This window comes from Primulina eburnea, chromosome 8 (genome assembly GCF_022965805.1).
Source record: "Primulina eburnea isolate SZY01 chromosome 8, ASM2296580v1, whole genome shotgun sequence".
Taxonomy (NCBI): Eukaryota; Viridiplantae; Streptophyta; class Magnoliopsida; order Lamiales; family Gesneriaceae; genus Primulina; species Primulina eburnea.
The window spans coordinates 9,335,885-9,358,777 of NC_133108.1; the positions used below are offsets into that span (position 1 = coordinate 9,335,885).

Below are 22,893 nucleotides of genomic sequence, written 5' to 3' on the forward strand. Positions count from 1 at the left end.
AGGTTTAATATTAGAAATAAATGCAGTATGTTTAAACTGATTGATCATCCGCCCTATGGTTTTTATAGGAGGAGTTGGGTTACCTATTACCAAGTTAGGTGGATGATTCTTATTTCACCTACAAAATGTTTCATCATTGTTGTTATGTGGAACTGAATTAAGTTGGATTTTATTCAGTTGAGTTGACATCAGTCTGGTTGGCATCACTTGGGATCTTTTCAGATCTTTGTGCATCAACAAACTGGTCAATTGAAGCATCATCTTGTCCAACTGGTTGATCAAACATCTCAGGTTTTGGTGATGAAGTGTTCTTTTTTTGAAATGATCTTCATCCTCCAGATTGATTTCTTCAAATCTATAGGTCAGTTCAGTTGAATCGTCAGTCGACACTGTTCATCAAACAAAATATGAAAATATTATTCAAATTTTAGATTTTTTTGTTAAATACTCGATAAGCTTTTCTAACTGATAAATATTCAAGAAATATACCCTAATCTGACTTAGCTTCAAATGCAATTAGATGATTTTTACCATAGTTGTGGATAAAAAATTTTCAACCAAAACTTTTGAAGTAGGATACTACATGTTACTTGTCATGCCAGATCTCATATGGTATGTTGCCAAGTTTCTTGTTAATTATTGATTTGTTCTGAGTATAACATGCACTATTCACTGCCTCAGCCCAAAATTTCTGAGAAATTTAAGAATCAGCAAGCATTGTTCTAGTAGCCTTTTTAAGGGACTTATTTCTTCTCAGCACAACTCCATTTTGATAAAATGTTCTAGCTACAGAGAACTCATGCTTGATTCCATGATTTTCTAAAAAAGTACACAAAGTTTGGTTTACAAACTCATTTCTTTTATCAGATCTAATTTTATCAATCTCTCTTCATTTTACATTTAAAATTTTTTTGAAAATTTTAATCAGTTGAACAGCAGTTTGGTCTTTCGATTTTAAAAATATTACCCCAAGTAAACCTTGAGAAATAATCAACAATAACTAGAGCATACTTCAACCCCCATAAGCTCATGATTGGATAGGACCAAAAAAGTCCATATGCAGCAGTTCTAAGCTTCGAGTTGATGAGTTACACCATTTATTCTTAAAAGATGACCTAACTTGCTTTCCAAACTAACAATGAAACATCTACAAATTTTAAAAGCGCAGAATTTTTATTTTTTTTAAAAATGAAAGCTCGCATTTCCGAAATAACATTTAAAAATGTCTTAAGTATTTGACAATAAAAATAATACGTAAACATAAACGAGTAAAAATTGTGAAAATCATCAGCGTATCAAAACCAGCGTATAAAAATGTTCATATTATCTCAAATCTCATAAAAACAAAATGCGGAAAACATGTGGTCCTCGGGTCGTGTCACCCCACCAGGTCTGTCTACTCAGTGTTCAGCACCTCCAGTCCTCTCAATAACAAGCTCACCTACATCACACACGCCTAGTGAGTCTAAAGACTCAACACACCTGTACCGTTAATAACAAGTACATATACATAGCACACAACAGTGAAAAATATCATACTCAACATATCTTTCATGAACTTAAAAGCATAACGTAAACGTGTCGTATAAAATCATGTCGTGTCAACTCATGTCATTTCATATCATCATATACATGTCAAAACAGCTCATCGTGTCATCATAAACTTAAACATTTTCTTTTAATTGAATTCAGTTCATTAGTTATGACTTTCGTATCAGCTCTATCAGCTATCGATGGATCCATCTATAAAACCCGTGGTACCCGGCGGCGGGGGACATCAGCGACAGCATTACCCGCCCACTGAGCCCGGGCCTCAGCTCATCATATCTCATGTCATCGTATACATATACATCGTCAGTCACAACTAATTCCCATCCTTCAAAATATCATCATTTTCATCACTTAATAAAAACATGCATATGCGTAACTTTTCCTTTAAATCAAGCATGCAACGTATTTATCATAATTGCGTAAAAATCGTAAAAAATTATGCATGAACATTTAACATATCATATATTTGTGCTCAGGGCGCTGCCAGAACCAAAATCTCACCCCGGGTGCAAAATGATCGGTTTGCCCCTAGAAACCCGAGAATTATAGTTTCACCCCTGAACCTCTAAAATTGACCCGAAGCTTACCAAACTACGTAAAATATCCCAAAATATTTTTAAAATATTCTTAGACGTAAATTCGAGCCCAAAAACCAAATTTAATCGATTCGTTTTAAAACTTGGACCGGGGTCCCGGTTTTAATCCGAATCGACTCAAAACATAACCAAATTTCTCCCAACTTTTTATCATATCTTATAAACTCCATAATGATCCTAAACTCTTAACCTCCGGCCCTTGAACCTACTGTTGATAGTCCAGAAAAATACCAAACCACTCGGCCCCTCTCTTGTACTCTTGTTTCTCAACCCCTACTCACCTCTTAAATGCTTTCTCTTCTATCCTCACGTGTCTAATACCTAACCATCTAAGTTTATGCCACAACCGACCCAAGAGACTCCTCTAGAACCCACTTAATCAATCCCACTACCTCGCTAACCCCATGCTGCACAATCCAATTTCCCACGCTGGACACAAAACTCACGCTGCACATCAACTCACGGCTCCTCACTATCATCGACCCACCACAGCCCCAGCAACTCACAGCTCTCTCCTAGAACTTTCACATACCCAAGTTGGCCAATTCCTTAGCCAAGATCAAACCATGCATAGCTGCGACTAGAACCCTCTCGATCTGCCCGCTATACACACACACGCGCTGAAGCCTACAATCCTCTCGTTCAACCGGCTTTTACATGGTCTGCAGCTTCCATCCTTCATACAACTCGATATCTACAGTCCCTTAACAACCACAACAGCAGGCCCCTTGCACAAATCACCGCAAACGTGAGAGGTGAAACAAAAGAATGCATGTGTTACACCAAAGCCGAAAAAACTTCAAGATATGTTTTGGATCGAAAATTCCTTGAACAAATTAGATGAACACAAAACAGTATACATAAGACGTGTAAGATGCAGAAATAATAGTACGTGGCGTGCCTGTTGTGTTTAAGATGCACCCATGCTCAAAGGAACCGAAGTATAGGAGATGCTTAAGTTTGAATGTCCGAATTCCTTAGTTGTTACTTAGACGAAGAGGGTTGCTGATTGGAGGGGTGAGCGGCTGAGTGGAGGTGGAAATGATATGTTTAGAGTTAATGATACTTAATTATATAGCTAGATAACAATGGATAGTGGGTCTTCAACCGATTGATTTCCTTTGTAACCGTGGGCATTATGAAAGGAGGGGAACGTGATGGGCGGTCATCGGTTGTGGAGGGTTATGGGAGGTTAAGGGTCTATTATATAATAATCAGATAGTTAATCAAATAATAATAATTAATGGGTCATAATATGATAATTAAGGGTTTGAAAAGGGTTTTAAGCCCAACAAGCTCAAAAGTAGGCCATTAAATTTAAACGCACTCCCGAAAAATATTTCGTGTTGAAAAGGTTTCGAAAATAATAGCCGAACCCTAAAAAATCCTCCGATTTGATAAAATTTGCGTACTGTTAAAAATAAAATCCTGCATATAAAAATATCCAAATAAAATCTCATTTTTTGAGAAATACCCTTAAAACACCTTAACTTACTTTATAAAAATAAATCGTGCAATAAAATAATTTTCTTGAAAATTTTCCGATCTCAGATCCTCGTTCGAACGTGAAATGCATCTAGAAATCCTAATGCATGAATTTCATGATTTAAATCATATCGTGCATGAATTATGTATAAAATGCATAAAAATAATTAAACACATAATTAATGAAATAAACATGTATTTACTGTTTTAAAACAATTTAATAAAATACCAAAGAAATTTAATAAGTTGCATGCATGTGGTTCCCGTGGACTTTCAAATTTTCGGGACGTTACAATATTCCCCCCTTAAATTGAATTTCGTCCCCGAAATTCGCTTATCCTTTATAAACAAAAAGTTTAGACTCTTAATCCTAGTATCCCAATAATACACGCTTCCGTTGCGCTACTCTGATAAAATAAGTGTTAAATCGTCCTTAGGTCTCGCCAATCCTAATTAAATTTTCCTACCAAAATTCTCGTTTGCGGATCCCAACTTAAAACGATCCATGGCGACTAAGTTCTATTTTCCTAATACATCGAATTTCGACTTACCTCGCAATTCCTCATATTAGAAATGGATGTCCAAACTTTATCGTATCTTACTTTACTTATACTATACTCGTAATATTCATCGACCTATTACATTAGCATTTATGCAGTTCAACTTAGGAAACATTAGTCCCAAAATTAACTGACCGACTTCTATTCTCGGTGATAGACTTAAAAATTAAACCTTATCTCAACTCCATAACAAGATTAGCCTAAGATCCTTGAATCGAATGTTTATATTACGGCACCAAACTTACGTAACTTTACAATTTACAAGTACATTCCAAATATCCGATCAATGCAAATCTTAAATTCGATTAGTGTTAATCTATAAACCCAAAATATACAGTATCGATATTCTATTTAATTAGTAAATCCCTTCTAGCACCATTTGCATGTTTAAGCTATTCTCTTCCAATTACAATATAGTTGAGCTTGAGACCCTTGAACTTTCCTCACTGGAACGAGTGTCGCATTCTTATATATCCTTAATGCTTAATTAATTCTAGCATATAAATTTAATAAGTTAGCCCATGGTAGTTGATAGGACTCGTTTTTACGTGTTTTTAGTGTTGGTTTCGAATCGTATTCATACATCATATTAGTTTGTTTTAGTTTGTTCTTGCATTTTGTTTGCATTATTTAGCATATGACTGATCTCGTGTGTTTTTTGGTATTTTGAAGGAATGGAACCAAATAGGGCAGAAAATGGGCACAACAACGAAGAAGCCTCGCTAGGGCGGTCAAAACTGACCGCCCCAGCGAGCATTCTAGCCTTACCGAGGATATCGAACAGAAGACCTCTCGCTAGGGCGGTTAAAACTGACCGTCCCAGCGAGACTGCTAGCCTGGACAAGAGAATTTAACAGAAGATCTCTCGCTCGGCGGTCAAAAGTGGCCGCCCCAGCGAGACTAGAGAGAAGGCTCAAAGTTTTTATTCGAGAGTCACTCGCCCCAGCGGTCAAAACCTACCGCCCTAGCGAGTCACGCGATCCAGCAAGATTCTGCGAGATTTGTTTCTATTTTCATGGACTCTATCCAAGACCACTAACCTAATACACGAGATTGGGCGCCTCTGGGAGGATTATTCATCATATTTTCATCATTTTTTCTGGGAGAGAAGGCGAGGAGTAAGGAAGACTTTCGAAGAACTCGAGAATTCCAAGCATCGCAGCCATCTTCCATCGTCATATTTAGTATTTTATTATTCAGTATTTTATTCTCTTGCATAGATTGTTGATTTCTAGTATGAATTTGGTTGGCTAAACTCTAAATTTGTTGGGATTTGAGGGGATCCTACCCGTACTCGTTGTTTAACATTATTTCTTGACGTTTTTACAAGTGATTTGTTTATGCTATTGTTATTTCTTGTTTCAAGCGAAGCCTAGCTATCTTCCTTTGATTATTGCATGTTGTTAACGATGTCGACAGACTAATTAACAATAGGATCGCATAGTATAAACCTCGGCCTTACAATTTTAGTAGACATACGGAATTGGGTACGTGTCGATAGTGATAGTTCACCCGGATAAAAGCTAGAGGATTCCATAGAACGTAAGGCGATCTTAAACTGTTAAATAATTGAGGACACTTGATTACTGCATGTTTATGATTAGTATTAATATAGCTCGACAGAGTATATTGATTAGTCTAGGGAATTCCGTCGAATGCACGAGTAAGAGTCGAGGGTAATTATTAAAACACGAGTGGTAGGTGAACTGATAATTCCCAACAAAGTCATCTTTCATTTGATTTAATCCAACTTAATCATTGCATTATTGCATACATTCTCTTTGTGCTTTAATTCTTTTAGTTATTTGATTTACATTAGTTTAATTACCAAACCACTTTATCGTTGCTAAAGAAATTTTAATTGAGAATAAAAAAATTATTGTAACGCAGTCCCTGTGGATCGATACTCGTATTCACGTACGTTTATTATAACTTGACTATCGTGCACTTGCGATATTTAAATCGAGCTTTCATATATAAAACAAATTTTGGGACCATTCACTGTGCAAGTTTTGCTCGATCAAGTTTTTGGCGCCGTTGCCGGGGACTGTTGATTCACAATTTTTTATTTTTCATTTAAATTCTTGCGCCGTTGCCGGGGACTGTTGATTCACAATTTTTTATTTTTCATTTAAATTCTTTAGTATTATTTATTTCATTTTTATTTGATACTCTCATTGTGTTGCAGATTTTTCTTGTGGTGCATGCCAAGATCACTTGACGTGGAGCTTGAATTTGACCCTGAAATCGAAAGAACTTTCCGCAGACGAAGACAGCAACAAAGACTCAAAGAACAGATGGAAAGACACGAGCAAGAACGTGGAGAGGAACAGCGTGACAATAGACAAGTTGAGATACCACGTCGCATTCCGATGATGGATTATGCACAACCGTCTCTTGATGGAGCACGTCCAAGCATCGTGAGACCAGTCATCCGAGCTAACCAGTTTGAGATCAAGCCAGCTATCATTCAGATGATTCAAAACACTGTTCAATTTGGGGGAAGTGCACTTGACGACCCAAATTCTCATATAGCTGACTTTCTTGAAATTTGTGATACTTTTAAGTTTAATGGCGTATCTGATGATGCTGTTCGTTTGCGTTTATTTCCATTTTCACTAAGAGATAAAGCTAAGTCGTGGTTGAATTGTTTACCTGTAGGGTCTATCAATACATGGGAGGATATGGCAAAGGCATTCCTGACCAAGTACTTTCCTCCGTCGAAGACTATGAAGTTCAGAGCCGACATTACTACTTTTGCTCAACATGAGCTTGAGTCACTTTACGAGGCATGGGAGCGCTATAAGGACTTGTTGAGGAGATGTCCCCACCACGAGCTACCTCTCGGGTTAGTTGTTCAAACTTTCTACTACGGTCTGCTTACTTCTAACCGTACTATGATAGATGCTGCTGCCTGTGGTAACTTACTGAGGAAGACGGCTGAGGAAGGATATGAGTTATTAGAGGAGATGGCTGCTAGTAGCTATCAGCCTCAGTCTGATAGACAGAGACGAGGTGCTGGGGTTAATCAAGTTACTGATTTGTCTGCGGTGTCAGCACAGTTAGAGGCTTTGAACAGAAAGATTGATGGGATGAGTGCGAGTGGATCGGCTATGCGTCTGCAAGAAATTTTCTGTGATAAGTGTGGAGGTGAGCATGACGTGCAGGATTGCCAAGATGGAAATCCATTCTATGTGCCTGAAGGAGCACCGGTAAAGCAAGTGGTATTCCAGAACCGTCCAAGAAATGACCCGTATTCAAACACATATAATCCGGGATGGAGGAATCACCCAAACTTTTCATGGGGAGGTCAAAACAACCAGAATCGCCAGCAAAGAGGTCCACCATATGGGATGCACCAAGGGTTCAAGCCAGAACCGCCTAGGGAGGAGAAGTCAAATTTAGAGCAAATGATGACTAAATTTATTTCTGCAACCGAGACGAGATTTCAGAATCAGGATGCATCCATAAAAGGGTTAGAGAATCAAATTGGACAATTGGCTAAGTTAATTGCTAATAGGGAGCAAGGAACTTTGCCGAGCAACACGGAGACTAACCCGAGAGAGCATGTGAAAGCTGTGGAATTGCGCAGTGGAAAGGCAATTGAGTCTAAGGAGGAAAAGAACAAGCAAGGTGAGGATGAGGTGGAACAACAAGGAGGTAAGTCTTCTAACTCTACTTTTACCCCTATTGCACCGAGTAAAATTGTTATCCCCCCACCTTTTCCTGCAGCACTGAAAAAAGCTAAGTTAGATGCACAATTTGGTAAATTTCTTGAGATATTCAAAAAATTGCATATTAACATTCCTTTTGCTGATGCTTTACTGAATATGCCAAGTTATGCAAAATTCTTGAAAGATATCTTAGCAAACAAGCGGAAGCTAGAAGATCATATGACTGTGAACTTGACTGAAAATTGCTCCGCTTTAGTTCAAAACAGGATGCCTCCTAAGCAAAAAGATCCAGGGAGTTTCTCTATACCTTGCATTATTGGTGATATTAATTTTCATAAAGCTCTATGTGATCTTGGTGCGAGTATTAATTTGATGCCGTATTCTGTGTTTAGGAGACTGGGATTGGGTGAACCCAAGCCAACTAGGATGTCATTGCAGCTGGCTGACAGATCTGTCAAGTATCCACGTGGGATTATCGAAGATGTCTTGGTGAAAGTGGATAAGTTTATTTTTCCTGCAGATTTTGTAGTACTTGATATGGAGGAAGATTTGGAGATGCCTTTAATCCTAGGGAGACCATTTCTGGCTACAGGGAAAGCACTGATCGATGTTGACGAGGGAAAATTGAGACTGAGAGTTGGAGAAGAAGAAATTATTTTTGATGTCTTTAATACTCTCAAGCACACAATGCACGATGATAGTTGTTTTCGCGTTGATGTCTTAGATTCTCTTGTTTGTGATTTTGTGCAGGATGGATTGCAAGAGCCATTGGAGGCTACTCTCACTACTGAAAAACAGGAGGACGAGCTGGACGAGGAAAGGATGGAGATGGTAGCTCATTTGAATGCCATTCCACCTTGGAGAAAGCAAGTGAGGCTTCGACTAGAGGAATTGGGGGATAGAAAAGATTTAATGCCTCAAAAGTCAAGCCTAGAGGAGCCACCCACTTTGGAGCTCAAACCACTACCTCCACATCTCAAGTACGTATATTTAGGAGAAAATAATAAACTGCCTGTTATTATTTCCTCTTCTTTGACAGATGATATGGAGAGTAAGCTCTTGGGAGTCCTTAAGGAGCATAGAGGAGCATTCGCTTGGAAAGTTTCGGACATCAAGGGGATAAGTCCTTCGATCTGCATGCACAAAATCCTAATGGAGGATAAGTACTCACCTCTAGCACAACCACAAAGGAGACTCAATCCAAAGATGCAAGAGGTAGTAAAAGCTGAAACGATCAAACTTCTGGACGCAGGTATTATCTATCCTATATCTGATAGTGCGTGGGTAAGTCCTGTACAATGTGTGCCTAAAAAGGGTGGGATTACTGTTATTACCAATGAAAAAAATGAGTTGATTCCCACTAGAATCGTCACGGGTTGGCGTATGTGCATGGATTATAGGAAATTAAATGATGCAACCCGTAAAGATCACTTCCCCTTGCCATTTATTGATCAAATGATTGAACGATTAGCCGGTCATGAATTTTACTGTTTTTTGGATGGATATTCGGGATACAACCAAATCACAATTGCACCCGAGGACCAAGAGAAAACTACTTTCACTTGCCCTTATGGTACTTTTGCGTTTAGGCGTATGCCCTTTGGTCTATGCAATGCACCTGCTACATTTCAAAGATGCATGACCGCTATTTTTCATGACATGATTGAGAATTTTCTTGAAGTTTTTATGGATGATTTCTCTATTTTTGGCTCTTCATTTGATGAATGTTTAAAAAATTTGAATTTGGTGCTCATTAGATGTGAAGAGAGCAATTTGGTGTTAAATTGGGAGAAATGTCACTTCATGGTGCAAGAGGGGATTGTGTTAGGACACAAAGTATCGGAGAATGGAATCGAGGTCGACAAGGCCAAGGTGGAAGTGATCAAAAATCTACCACCACCTTCATCGATAAAGGGAGTTCGAAGTTTCCTAGGCCATGCGGGTTTTTATAGGCGTTTTATTAAGGATTTTTCTAAAATTGTTAAACCTTTATCCTCTTTGTTGATGAAAGATGTTGAGTTTAATTTTGATTCTACTTGTCTGCAGGCATTCGAAGTACTCAAGAAGAGCTTGGTGACAGCACCTGTGCTGACTGCCCCTGATTGGGAGTTACCGTTTGAGGTAATGTGCGATGCTAGTGATACAGCTGTTGGTGCGGTGCTGGGTCAAAGGAAGAACAAGGTATTTCATACCATCTACTATGCAAGTAAGACCTTAAATGATGCTCAATTGAATTATGCTACTACTGAAAAGGAACTACTTGCTATAGTATTTGCTTTTGAGAAATTTCATTCATACCTTGTTCTGTCTAAAGTGATTGTGTATACAGATCATTCTGCCCTAAAATACTTGCTTGCTAAGAAAGATGCGAAACCTAGGTTAATTAGGTGGATTTTACTGTTGAAAGAATTTGATCTCGAGATTCGAGATAAAAAGGGTGTAGAAAATGTGGTTGCTGATCATCTGTCTAGGCTTGAGGATGTTAGAATTAATGGCGTTAACACTGATATAGATGACTGGTTCCCTGATGAGCAATTGTTTGAGGTAAATGCGTGCCCTTGGTATGCCAATTTCGCAAATTTTCTTGTCACTGGCACACCTCCCCCAAATTTATCGTTTCACCAAAGAAAGAAATTCTTTTCTGACGTGAAATATTATTTTTGGGAGGAACCGTTTTTGTTTAAAATCTGTGCAGATGCCATGATAAGGAGATGTGTAGCGGAGGAGGAAACCAGTCAAATTCTGAACCACTGCCATGACCGTGAGGTAGGTGGTCACTTTGGACCCATACAGACGGCATCTAAGGTACTCGAATGTGGCTTCTATTGGCCAACTCTTTTTAAGGATGCTCGTTTGTATGTTCTCAATTGTGATAGATGCCAACGCACAGGTAATATTTCTAACCGTCATGAGATGCCTTTGAATAACATTATTGAGTGTGAAATATTTGATGTGTGGGGGATTGATTTTATGGGTCCTTTTCCTGCGTCTTTTACAAAGAAATTTATTTTGGTGGCAGTGGAGTATGTATCTAAATGGGTGGAGGCGGAGGCTTGTGCCACGAATGATGCACAAGTGGTGTTAAAATTTTTGAAAAAACACATTTTTAATCGATTCGGTACACCACGTGCAATCATAAGTGATGGTGGCACCCATTTTTGCAACAAAATTTTTGATAAACTGATGGGCAAATATGGTGTCACCCACAAAGTTTCCACTCCATACCACCCTCAGACTAGTGGACAAGTTGAAGTGTCCAATCGAGAGATTAAGAGGATTTTAGAAAAGACGGTTAATGTGAATCGAAAGGACTGGTCCATTCGGTTAGATGATGCTTTGTGGGCTTATCGTACTGCGTTCAAAACACCTATAGGCACTACACCATATAGGTTACTTTTTGGTAAAGCATGTCATCTACCCGTAGAATTAGAGCATAGAGCATATTGGGCGACCAAGGCACTGAACTTTGATTTTGCTCTTGCAGGTGAAAAACGACTGTTGCAGTTGAGTCAGTTGGATGAGTTCCGAGGTACAGCGTATGATCTTGCCCTATCTTACAAGGAACGCACCAAAAGAGCCCATGATAAACACATTGTAAGAAGAGAATTCAAAGTGGGTGAAGCGGTGTTGTTATACAACTCTCGCTTACGACTCTTTCCGGGCAAGCTGAAGTCAAGATGGTCAGGACCATTCGTTATAGCCGAGGTGTTCCCATCAGGTGCAGTGGTGTTGCATGATGGGAAGGAAGGGACGTTTACTGTGAACGCCCAAAGGTTAAAGCACTATATTGGTGGCACAATTGAGCCACAAATTGGAGTCACTCGGCTCCAAGACAGTCGTTGAGGACATGGGTGAAAAGTCGAGCTCTAGACTATAAACTGAGAACTACTTCTACTCCTTATTCTGATTTTAATTAGATTTTTTTTAGCATTCGCATCATTTGCATTTAGGTAGTTGCATTCTCTTCAGAAAATACCTCGCTAGGGCGGTTAGTATTGACCGCCCCAGCGAGAGGTTCAAATTTTTCATGAATTTCGGGCAGAGAGATTCTCGCTCGGGCGGTCAAAACTGAACGCCCTCGCGAACACTCGCAATTTTTCAAAAAAATGTTTAAAACAGAAAACCCCTCGCTAGGGCGGACACTTGTATCCGCCCCAGCGAGCACTCGAGTTTTTCGGACAGAAAGACTCTCGCTAGGGCGGACACTTTTGACCGCCCTAGCGGGTCGCGATTCACTTAAAAACTGCGCCTCACTTCTCTCCTCTCCCACTCGAAACCCTACACTTTTCCCTCAGAATTCCGCCCCCCCACGCCAGATCTGAAGCGATTAACGTGGTTTCTTGCCAATTTACAGGTATATCTGTGAATCTCCTTTGTTTCAAAGCTCAAGACACGATTTTTCCGGGCAAATCTACACTCTCCTACCACCTACGCCGCCACCGCCGCCTCTACGCCGCCGCCGCCGCCATCTCTTCCGTTCTTTTCAAGCTCCGTCAACATCTACTACTCCGGGCTCCTCCTTTGTGCACTCATCTCAGACCATGGCTTCCAAACGCTCGAAGGTAACCCGCGGTACCTCTAGTTCTCGATCCACCCCCTCTATATTTGTGAATGACAGGGCTAGGGAGCGATGGGAGCACGCTAAACTCCATAGAAAACCAATCCCTGAGAGGGGATGTACTTCGTGGATTTTAGATAATGTTTTTGAGGAGTTAGAAGTTGCAGGACGAGGGTGGACAAATTTTTTAGCTCAACCGAATGCGGCTGTGGTGCCGGTTGTACGTGAGTTTTATGCTAACGCCCCGGAAGGGACTGAAAATAAGGCTAGGGTGAGGGGACGTCAAGTCCCATATGATCCTAAAACGATAAACGATTTGTTGGGTTTACCGGCAGTGGATGATTCGGTATTCCAGGCTTGGGTGCTGAATCCGGATTACGATCTGATCATTCACACATTGTGTTATCCGGGCAGTACGTGGAAGCAGCCGGGAACGTATATGGTGTTTCTTGAGAAATTTTTGAAGGTGGAGGCGGCACTTTGGTATGCCTTTCTATCGAAGAGACTGATGCCGGTAGGGCATACAAGTGATGTACAGCGGGACAGGGCGGTGGTTCTTTATGCGATCTATACCGGGATGCCGATTGATGTGGGCAAACTCATATTCGGGCAGCTGACTATCTGTATCAATTGCAACAATTTAGCCTTTTATTTCCCCACTATCGTGACTGAGCTATGTGCCCGCGCGGGTGTGATTTTCGCGCACGATGATGAGTGGCTACCGCCACTGAGAGCCATCGATGAAGCTCTTCATACCTCCAAGTACGCGAAGAGACGGGATGAGCTGCCCGCTGATGTATTTTACGGTCACGTGCAAGCCGCTCCACCACCTCCGGTCTTCGGACATCCACCACCACCGCAGCCACGCCGCCGTGCCATTCGAGACCGAGTCGACGAGTTGGGCGCTTGGGCCACCTACCAGACTCATTATCAGGCCATCGACCAAGCCCACACTCTGAACATCGAGTACTTGGTGCAGGGCATCTCGACTCACTTGGGCTTAGACACTTCCGGCCGGCCGCCTGTTCCAGCATACCCGCCACCTTTCCACTTCCAGTACACGTATCCTATGCCGCCTGCAGCTGACGAGGGCAATCCACCACCTGAGCATGATGAGGAGGAGGAGTTTTGATCAGGGGAGTTCACTGTTTCCCCTTTCTTTTTCTTGTGCATTTTCTATTGTTGCATTTGAATTCATAAGTTGTTATTGTTTTTCGTGTCTGTTTCGTTTTGTGCGATGAGGGCATTGCACAACTCTAGTATGAGGGGGTCGGGTAGTTTGTTTTGTTTGTTTGTTCAGTTATTTAGTTTGTTATTTGGGTTTTTAAGTCGTTGTATTTTCGTTGTTAGATTGTGAGTCGTTTATGGTGAGTTGACATGATTTATGAGCCGATGATGATGTTGCTTTGAGAAATATTGATTGGGTCAATGCATGAATGATACTCTGGATTGTTGAAACATGAGTTTTGGTGCAAATTTTGAACTTTTTGAGCACATATGTGTGGGGCCTAGAATTTTGTAGGAATAATGGTGAAATTTGAAATTCTTGTTGGTTAACTTGAAAGACATCACGTATGAATTGATTTAGCATGAAAACCCGTGGAAATAAGTCACTGATTGAGGTCGTGCATGATAGCATTTGACTGACCTTGAACTGTACATATGCCCCCTTGTCAATACCCTGAATTCAAATACAGTACTCCTAACCAGCTATAATCCAAAAAGATATATTCTTAGCCTAGGGAGTACATGTATGAAAATTGTGCATCAAAATGTTGAAACAACAGAGTTCTTGTAAAAAGAACTTTGGGAAAAAAGGAGATGTAAGGTGAGGGGGAGCCGAAAATAAAAGGAATGAAATTCTATTCCTAGGCTAAAAGTTGGAGATGTAAGGAGTCGAGGAAGTCAGACGCACAGTCTTGACAATTGCACAATGAAAATGATCGATGTACTCCCAACTTTTCGCCACTTGAGCTTAGTTTCTCTCCTTTCGACACCCTTCTATGCACTTAAAAAAATTAACTAAAGTTCAAAATGATGGTTAGTGATGAATGGACACGGGGATGCATGCTAGTGAGATTTGTATTGAAGTGTTGATTGAGTGACTTGCATAACTTGACGATTGATCTATTTGACGTACGAATGACTAGACCCACCATGACACACACACACGTTCGAATTAGTGCCAAGACTTATTTGTAGATGAGAAAGAGTATTTATTTGTGAAATGACTTGATTATGATGTGGAAAAAATTTACTGAGGCATGAACATAAAGGTATTAACTCACCATTAACTTTTTCTTGTGTTGGTTATTTCGTGTTTATTTTGTCTGTTTAGAATCTCGTGCTTTAACCTATTTTACTCGAGGGCGAGCAAAAGGTTAGTATGAGGGGGTTGATAGGACTCGTTTTTACGTGTTTTTAGTGTTGGTTTCGAATCGTATTCATACATCATATTAGTTTGTTTTAGTTTATTCTTGCATTTTGTTTGCATTATTTAGCATATGACTGATCTCGTGTGTTTTTTGGTATTTTGAAGGAATGGAACCAAATAGGGCAGAAAATGGGCACAACAACGAAGAAGCCTCGCTAGGGCGGTCAAAACTGACCGCCCCAGCGAGCATTCTAGCCTTACCGAGGATATCGAACAGAAGACCTCTCGCTAGGGCGGTTAAAACTGACCGTCCCAGCGAGACTGCTAGCCTGGACAAGAGAATTTAATAGAAGATCTCTCGCTCGGCGGTCAAAAGTGGCCGCCCCAGCGAGACTAGAGAGAAGGCTCAAAGTTTTTATTCGAGAGTCACTCGCCCCAGCGGTCAAAACCTACCGCCCTAGCGAGTCACGCGATCCAGCAAGATTCTGCGAGATTTGTTTCTATTTTCATGGACTCTATCCAAGACCACTAACCTAATACACGAGATTGGGCGCCTCTGGGAGGATTATTCATCATATTTTCATCATTTTTTCTGGGAGAGAAGGCGAGGAGTAAGGAAGACTTTCGAAGAACTCGAGAATTCCAAGCATCGCAGCCATCTTCCATCGTCATATTTAGTATTTTATTATTCAGTATTTTATTCTCTTGCATAGATTGTTGATTTCTAGTATGAATTTGGTTGGCTAAACTCTAAATTTGTTGGGATTTGAGGGGATCCTACCCGTACTCGTTGTTTAACATTATTTCTTGACGTTTTTACAAGTGATTTGTTTATGCTATTGTTATTTCTTGTTTCAAGCGAAGCCTAGCTATCTTCCTTTGATTATTGCATGTTGTTAACGATGTCGACAGACTAATTAACAATAGGATCGCATAGTATAAACCTCGGCCTTACAATTTTAGTAGACATACGGAATTGGGTACGTGTCGATAGTGATAGTTCACCCGGATAAAAGCTAGAGGATTCCATAGAACGTAAGGCGATCTTAAACTGTTAAATAATTGAGGACACTTGATTACTGCATGTTTATGATTAGTATTAATATAGCTCGACAGAGTATATTGATTAGTCTAGGGAATTCCGTCGAATGCACGAGTAAGAGTCGAGGGTAATTATTAAAACACGAGTGGTAGGTGAACTGATAATTCCCAACAAAGTCATCTTTCATTTGATTTAATCCAACTTAATCATTGCATTATTGCATACATTCTCTTTGTGCTTTAATTCTTTTAGTTATTTGATTTACATTAGTTTAATTACCAAACCACTTTATCGTTGCTAAAGAAATTTTAATTGAGAATAAAAAAATTATTGTAACGCAGTCCCTGTGGATCGATACTCGTATTCACGTACGTTTATTATAACTTGACTATCGTGCACTTGCGATATTTAAATCGAGCTTTCATATATAAAACAAATTTTGGGACCATTCACTGTGCAAGTTTTGCTCGATCAGTAGTCTTGGACTAACTTTAATAAATCAACTATGCTTATAACTTATAGAGTTCTAGAGTTCTCACATCAAGATTTTAGTTTTCTTACTCGATAAGAATCTTAATATTCGTTCCTTAGTAACATATGCTGAACACCGCAAATTTCCTTTTCGTTTATTTCACCCAATTTTTTTTTTGTTTTTTGAATAAACACTTATCTCATAAACCTGAAATTCAAGGTTACTCAACCCAACTAGTAATATATAATATAACTCCAACACACATATCCGCTTAGTTCCACGTTTCTTAATGACTTCTAAAAATTTCTCAAAACAAAATGTCTACATCACCTCTTATATGCGTCTATCAAGTATCCTAATCATCAATCACACCCAATTTTCTAGAAAAATTAAATTCCAACAAAGGTATAATTTTAACTCTTAAGATCACGATTAAAAATTTTGATATATTAAACTTAAATTCCCAAAATTTTGTTAGCTCCATGTCTATTCTTATAACTTAAATAACTGATCAACTTCACCTTAAATTGCTAATCGCTTTAAATTCTTAATTTGTCACACCTTATTCTACTACCGCTTAGATTTTCGAGCTCAATATCGATTCCTGCTACAATGTTCTTGATTACCATTCCTTATCACATTATATTCCAAATGTTTCGAGGTTCTAAATATACGTACGAGCCTAAATCATCGAAAATTTCTATCTTTTAAACCGTTCGATTCTCACTTACTGATAAACTAGTCTCCAAATTTTCTAAAAATTACAAAATTAATTTTTAATTCCCTCGAAAATCATCCAATTTTTCCTAAATCTCGAAAATTTCACAATTACCCATAAGTCCTCGGCATTTCCAATTTCATTTTATAGGTTTCTCGTATCATAAGATTCAATAGACTTAAGTTTATTAAACCCAAAATTAACTCCCATAACTCGTCTTACATTTCTATAAATACTTAAAATCACAAATGTTCCTCAAAAGTTCGCATTTAATCCTTAAAAATTTTGAAAATTTCAATCTGGCCCTTAAAGTTCTCCAAATTTCCATTTTTGGCCCTACAACTCTTTGAAATTTGCATTTTTTTGACCTCATAATATTTTTCGATTTTAGCCTCATCAGACCTTAAAATTCTCGAATCTCAGAATTTAATCCTAAAATTCGGTAAATTCGAAAATAGTCCTTTATTATTTTATTTTTCACTTAGGTCCTCAAATTATTGGTTATTACAACTAGATCCTTAAAATTCTCAATTTATGCCATTCAATCCTTAAATCCAATTAGGTAGAGCTTACATCCTAAATAAATTCTACGCTTTATATTTTCAAAGATCGTCGTAGTCTTCGAATAATTATTTTTTATATGAAATCCTAAAAAATTAACTCAATTAGTAACCACAAACCATCAGTAATTTCTTAGAAAATTTACATGTCCCAAAAGCATCCCATAATTGTCAATTTTAACTTATGACCCACAAGTAAAACATCAGTACTACTAACCAAAAATTAGTATAGTCAAATCATTTTCAATCCCTTCTTAATGCCCATTAGCAAAATTCTTATTCATGTCCAATTCCACCACTAGGCCGGCATGTAAGAAAATCATATAATTTCTGGTTCCATGTCGTAACATGCATAAAAATTTTAAAGCATCTAATCTCAAAACATAACGACACATAAACATGTACTGCAAAGTATATATCATGTAAACATGCAGGTGTTAGCATTAAGAACATTTAAATCATAAAAGCTTACAGACTTGAGGTTTGAAGACTGAGCTGCAGAAGCTGGCGGTGACACAACCCTATACAGGACCCTTGCTCTGATACCAACTGAAACATCTACTAATTTTAAAAGCGCAGAATTTATTTTTTTAAAAAAATGAAAGCTCGCATTTTCGAAATAACATTTAAAAATGTCTTAAGTATTTGACAATAAAAATAATACGTAAACATAAACGAGTAAAAATTGTGAAAATCATCAGCGTATCAAAACCAGCGTATAAAAATGTTCATATTATCTCAAATCTCATAAAAACAAAATGCGGAAAACATGTGGTCCTCGGGTCGTGTCACCCCACCAGGTCTGTCTACTCAGTGTTCAGCACCTCCAGTCCTCTCAATAACAAGCTCACCTACATCACACACGCCTAGTGAGTCTAAAGACTCAACACACCTGTACCGTTAATAACAAGTACATATACATAGCACACAACAGTGAAAAATATCATACTCAACATATCTTTCATGAACTTAAAAGCATAACGTAAACGTGTCGTATAAAATCATGTCGTGTCAACTCATTTCATTTCATATCATCATATACGTGTCAAAACAGCTCATCGTGTCATCATAAACTTAAACATTTTCTTTTAATTGAATTCAGTTCATTAGTTGTGACTTTCGTATCAGCTCTATCGATGAATCCATCTATAAAACCCGTGGTACCCGGCGGCGGGGGACATCAGCGACAGCATTACCCGCCCACTGAGCCCGGGCCTCAGCTCATCATATCTCATGTCATCGTATACATATACATCGTCAGTCACAACCAATTCCCATCCTTCAAAATCATCATTTTCATCACTTAATAAAAACATGCATATGCGTAACTTTTCCTTTAAATCAAGCATGCAACGTATTTATCATAATTGCGTAAAAATCGTAAAAAATGATGCATGAACATTTAACATATCATATATTTGTGCTCAGGGCGCTGCCAGAACCAAAATCTCACTCCGGGTGCAAAATGATCGTTTTGCCCCTAGAAACCCGAGAATTATCGTTTCACCCCTGAACCTCTAAAATTGACCCGAAGCTTACCAAACTACGTAAAATATCCCAAAATATTTTTAAAATATTCTTAGACGTAAATTCGAGCCCAAAAACCAAATTTAATCGATTCGTTTTAAAACTTGGACCGGGGTCCCGGTTTTAATCCGAATCGACTCAAAACATAACCAAATTTCTCCCAACTTTTTATCATATCTTATAAACTCCATAATGATCCTAAACTCTTAACCTCCTGCCCTTGAACCTACTGTTGATAGTCCAGAAAAATACCAAACCACTCGGCCCCTCTCTTGTACTCTTGTTTCTCAACCCCCACTCACCTCTTAAATGCTTTCTCTTCTATCCTCACGTGTCTAATACCTAACCATCTAAGTTTATGCCACAACCGACCCAAGAGACTCCTCTAGAACCCACTTAATCAATCCCACTACCTCGCTAACCCCATGCTGCACAATCCAATTTCCCACGCTGGACACAAAACTCACGCTGCACATCAACTCACGGCTCCTCACTATCATCGACCCACCACAGCCCCAGCAACTCACAGCTCTCTCCTGGAACTTTCACATACCCAAGTTGGTCAATTCCTTAGCCAAGATCAAACCATGCATAGCTGCGACTAGAACCCTCTCGATCTGCCCGCTATACACACACACGCGCTGAAGCCTACAATCCTCTCGTTCAACCGGCTTTTACATGGTCTGCAGCTTCCATCCTTCATACAACTCGATATCTACAGTCCCTTAACAACCACAACAGCAGGCCCCTTGCACAAATCACTGCAAACGTGAGAGGTGAAACAAAAGAATGCATGTGTTACACCAAAGCCGAAAAAACTTCAAGATATGTTTTGGATCGAAAATTCCTTGAACAAATTAAATGAACACAAAACAGTATACATAAGACGTGTAAGATGCAGAAATAATAGTACGTGGCGTGCCTGTTGTGTTTAAGATGCACCCATGCTCAAAGGAACCGAAGTATAGGAGATGCTTAAGTTTGAATGTCCGAATTCCTTAGTTGCTACTTAGACGAAGAGGGTTGCTGATTGGAGGGGTGAGCGGCTGAGTGGAGGTGGAAATGATATGTTTAGAGTTAATGATACTTAATTATATAGCTAGATAACAATGGATAGTGGGTCTTCAACCGATTGTTTTCCTTTGTAACCGTGGGCATTATGAAAGGAGGGGAACGTGATGGGCGGTCATCGGTTGTGGAGGGTTATGGGAGGTTAAGGGTCTATTATATAATAATCAGATAGTTAATCAAATAATAATAATTAATGGGTCATAATATGATAATTAAGGGTTTGAAAAGGGTTTTAAGCCCAACAAGCTCAAAAGTAGGCCCATTAAATTTAAACGCACTCCCGAAAATTATTTCGTGTTGAAAAGGTTTCGAAAATAATAGCCGAACCCTAAAAATACTCCGATTGATAAAATTTACGTACTGTTAAAAATAAAATCCTGCATATAAAAATATCCAAATAAAATCTCATTTTTTGAGAAATACCCTTAAAACACCTTAACTTACTTAATAAAAATAAATCGTACAATAAAATAATTTTCTTGAAATTTTCCGATCTCCGATCCTCGTTCGAATGTGAAATGCATCTAGAAATCCTAATGCATGAATTTCATGATTTAAATCATATCGTGCATGAATTATGTATAAAATGCATAAAAATAATTAAACACATAATTAATGAAATAAACATGCATTTACTGTTTTAAAACAATTTAATAAAATACCAAAGAAATTTAATAAGTTGCATGCATGTGGTTCTCGTGGACTTTCAAATTTTCGGGACGTTACAAACAAGCTAAACACATTTTGTCTTTGAAAAATTCATATTTGAGCAAACTAGTGACCAAGTTATGCTTGTTCATATTGGCAATGGACTTGAAATTTAGATGATTTAACCTCTTGTGTCACAACAAGTTCTTTGGTAATTTTGAAGCAATGAAGCACATTAGTTCACTCGGTTGAATAGTCCAATTGACTTTTTATGTCTTTTCACAACCATCACTATCATACAATGCATCAAGAAGTATATTTGACAGTACATGTATGCGTACTAAACTTAACTAAATAGTCATGATCACACAATTGACTTTTGCTAGTAAAATTATATTTGAGATTTTCAGCAAGCTGTATATCTCCAATGATAATGTTACTATGGATAAGCTTACACTTAACCACGGTTCTATTGCCACCAACTTTTTAGCTAAGTGCTCGAGCTAGAAACCGGAAATTCATAAAATCCATAGCTGCCTTATACCCGTCACAGACTGTGTATTTTTCTTTCGAATCAAATAACCAAAATCGAATTTCCTCATGTTGCATCGATAATATAGGAATAGCCAATATATCTTTCACCAGGTGATGCGAGACAGCTGTTTTACAAGCTATTCCTTCCATCTCCCATTTTCAATAAGGTCTTGTCTTAACCCTTTTATATTTATACTGCTCTTGGACTGGGTTACTCAGCCCCTTGAACTCTTTGCTCCCATTTTCCATAAGACAAGACCTTTGCTCCATTTTCAATAAGATATTTGCTACATCTCGCACATGCCAACAAAGCCCATCATCCAGTAGGGGTTGACTCCACAAAATCCACAACCAAAGATAAGAAGGGTTACTGCCAAGGCCTTCTTCCATGACATTTTGGTGCCAAAATTAATGTGCTTTGAGAACACGAGCAACCAGGGACCCCGGTTCCATCATTATGCGCCATATCAGCTTTGCCAACAGTGCTTTGTTGAAGGTCTCAAGGTTGCGGAAACTGAAGCCACCCAGGCACTTTGGCTTACATAGATATTTCCAAGATTTCCAATGTATCCTTTTTCTTTCCCTCTTCTACACCCCACTTGAAGTTTGAACACACACACACACACTCTCTCTCTCTCTCTCTCATCATATACCCATTTTGGAACACGAAAGCAAGACATAGCATAATTTGGGATTGACTGCGGAACTAGTTTATCAAAGCTTCCTTCCCTCCTCTCCACCAACTATCTAAATTGTAGCTTATAGCTTCGAGCAGAGAACACCGAGAGGCCTATATATACCTTGTGTCCTTACACCACCGGAATAGCCAGGCATCGACATAATATTCTTTGCCAACTGCACGTATGTGTTCGGGCTGAAGAACAGTGATGACTTCTCAAAGTTAATGAGCTGCCCTTGGGCCTTTTCATAAGAAAATAGACAGTTTCGAATCGCCTTACAGTTCATCATTGTCGCTCTGAAGAACAGAAGGTTATCATCTGCAAAGAAAAGTGAGTAATGGCAGGGCACGAAGATGCAATACAAACTCACGTTAATAGACGTCACTTTTCAAGAGATAGAAGAGCATAAATTAATCCATATGTACATAATACAAATAAATAAGGAGAAAGAGAGACTTTTTTTCTTAAACTTCTGCTCGGAACAAAATTTTTGACAATTTTTCCATTTAGCTAGAAACAATATCTTACAGTGCGCACGCATAATCTTCTCTATCTAGATTGGTGAAAAGCCCAACCAAAGCATCATTCCTTCAAGGAAACTCCACTCTATCGTAAGTTTTGTTCATGTCAAGCTATAATGCACCATATACTTTCCGTCATGGTTTCCTACTTCTAATCTAATGTAATGATTTGAAACTCAGAATAATATTGACAGAAATCAATCTACCTGGGATGAAGGCAATTTGAAACTCATTCACTTTTTTTTTTTGAGAATTTGTCTTAACCTATTCGTCAAACTCCGAGCAAAATATTTTATAACAAACATTGCATAGGCCGATAGGT

At 38.7% G+C, this 22,893-nt stretch overlaps 1 protein-coding gene and 1 non-coding gene across 2 annotated transcripts; one reads left to right on the plus strand and one right to left on the minus strand.

Annotated features, from left to right (window-relative positions):
- Window positions 1-6,924: 6,924 nt before the first annotated feature.
- On the minus strand, window positions 6,925-7,031 carry LOC140840322 (small nucleolar RNA R71). Its single transcript, XR_012119908.1, has one exon. It is a non-coding gene; the product is annotated as a small nucleolar RNA R71 (small nucleolar RNA).
- A 130-nt stretch (window positions 7,032-7,161) lies between these two features.
- On the plus strand, window positions 7,162-13,556 carry LOC140837827 (uncharacterized). Its single transcript, XM_073203924.1, has 4 exons — window positions 7,162-7,253; window positions 7,713-9,939; window positions 11,817-11,854; window positions 12,221-13,556. Exons 1-4 carry the CDS (start codon window positions 7,162-7,164, stop codon window positions 13,554-13,556), a joined length of 3,693 nt encoding a protein of 1,230 aa, XP_073060025.1.
- The last annotated feature ends 9,337 nt before the right edge of the window (window positions 13,557-22,893 follow it).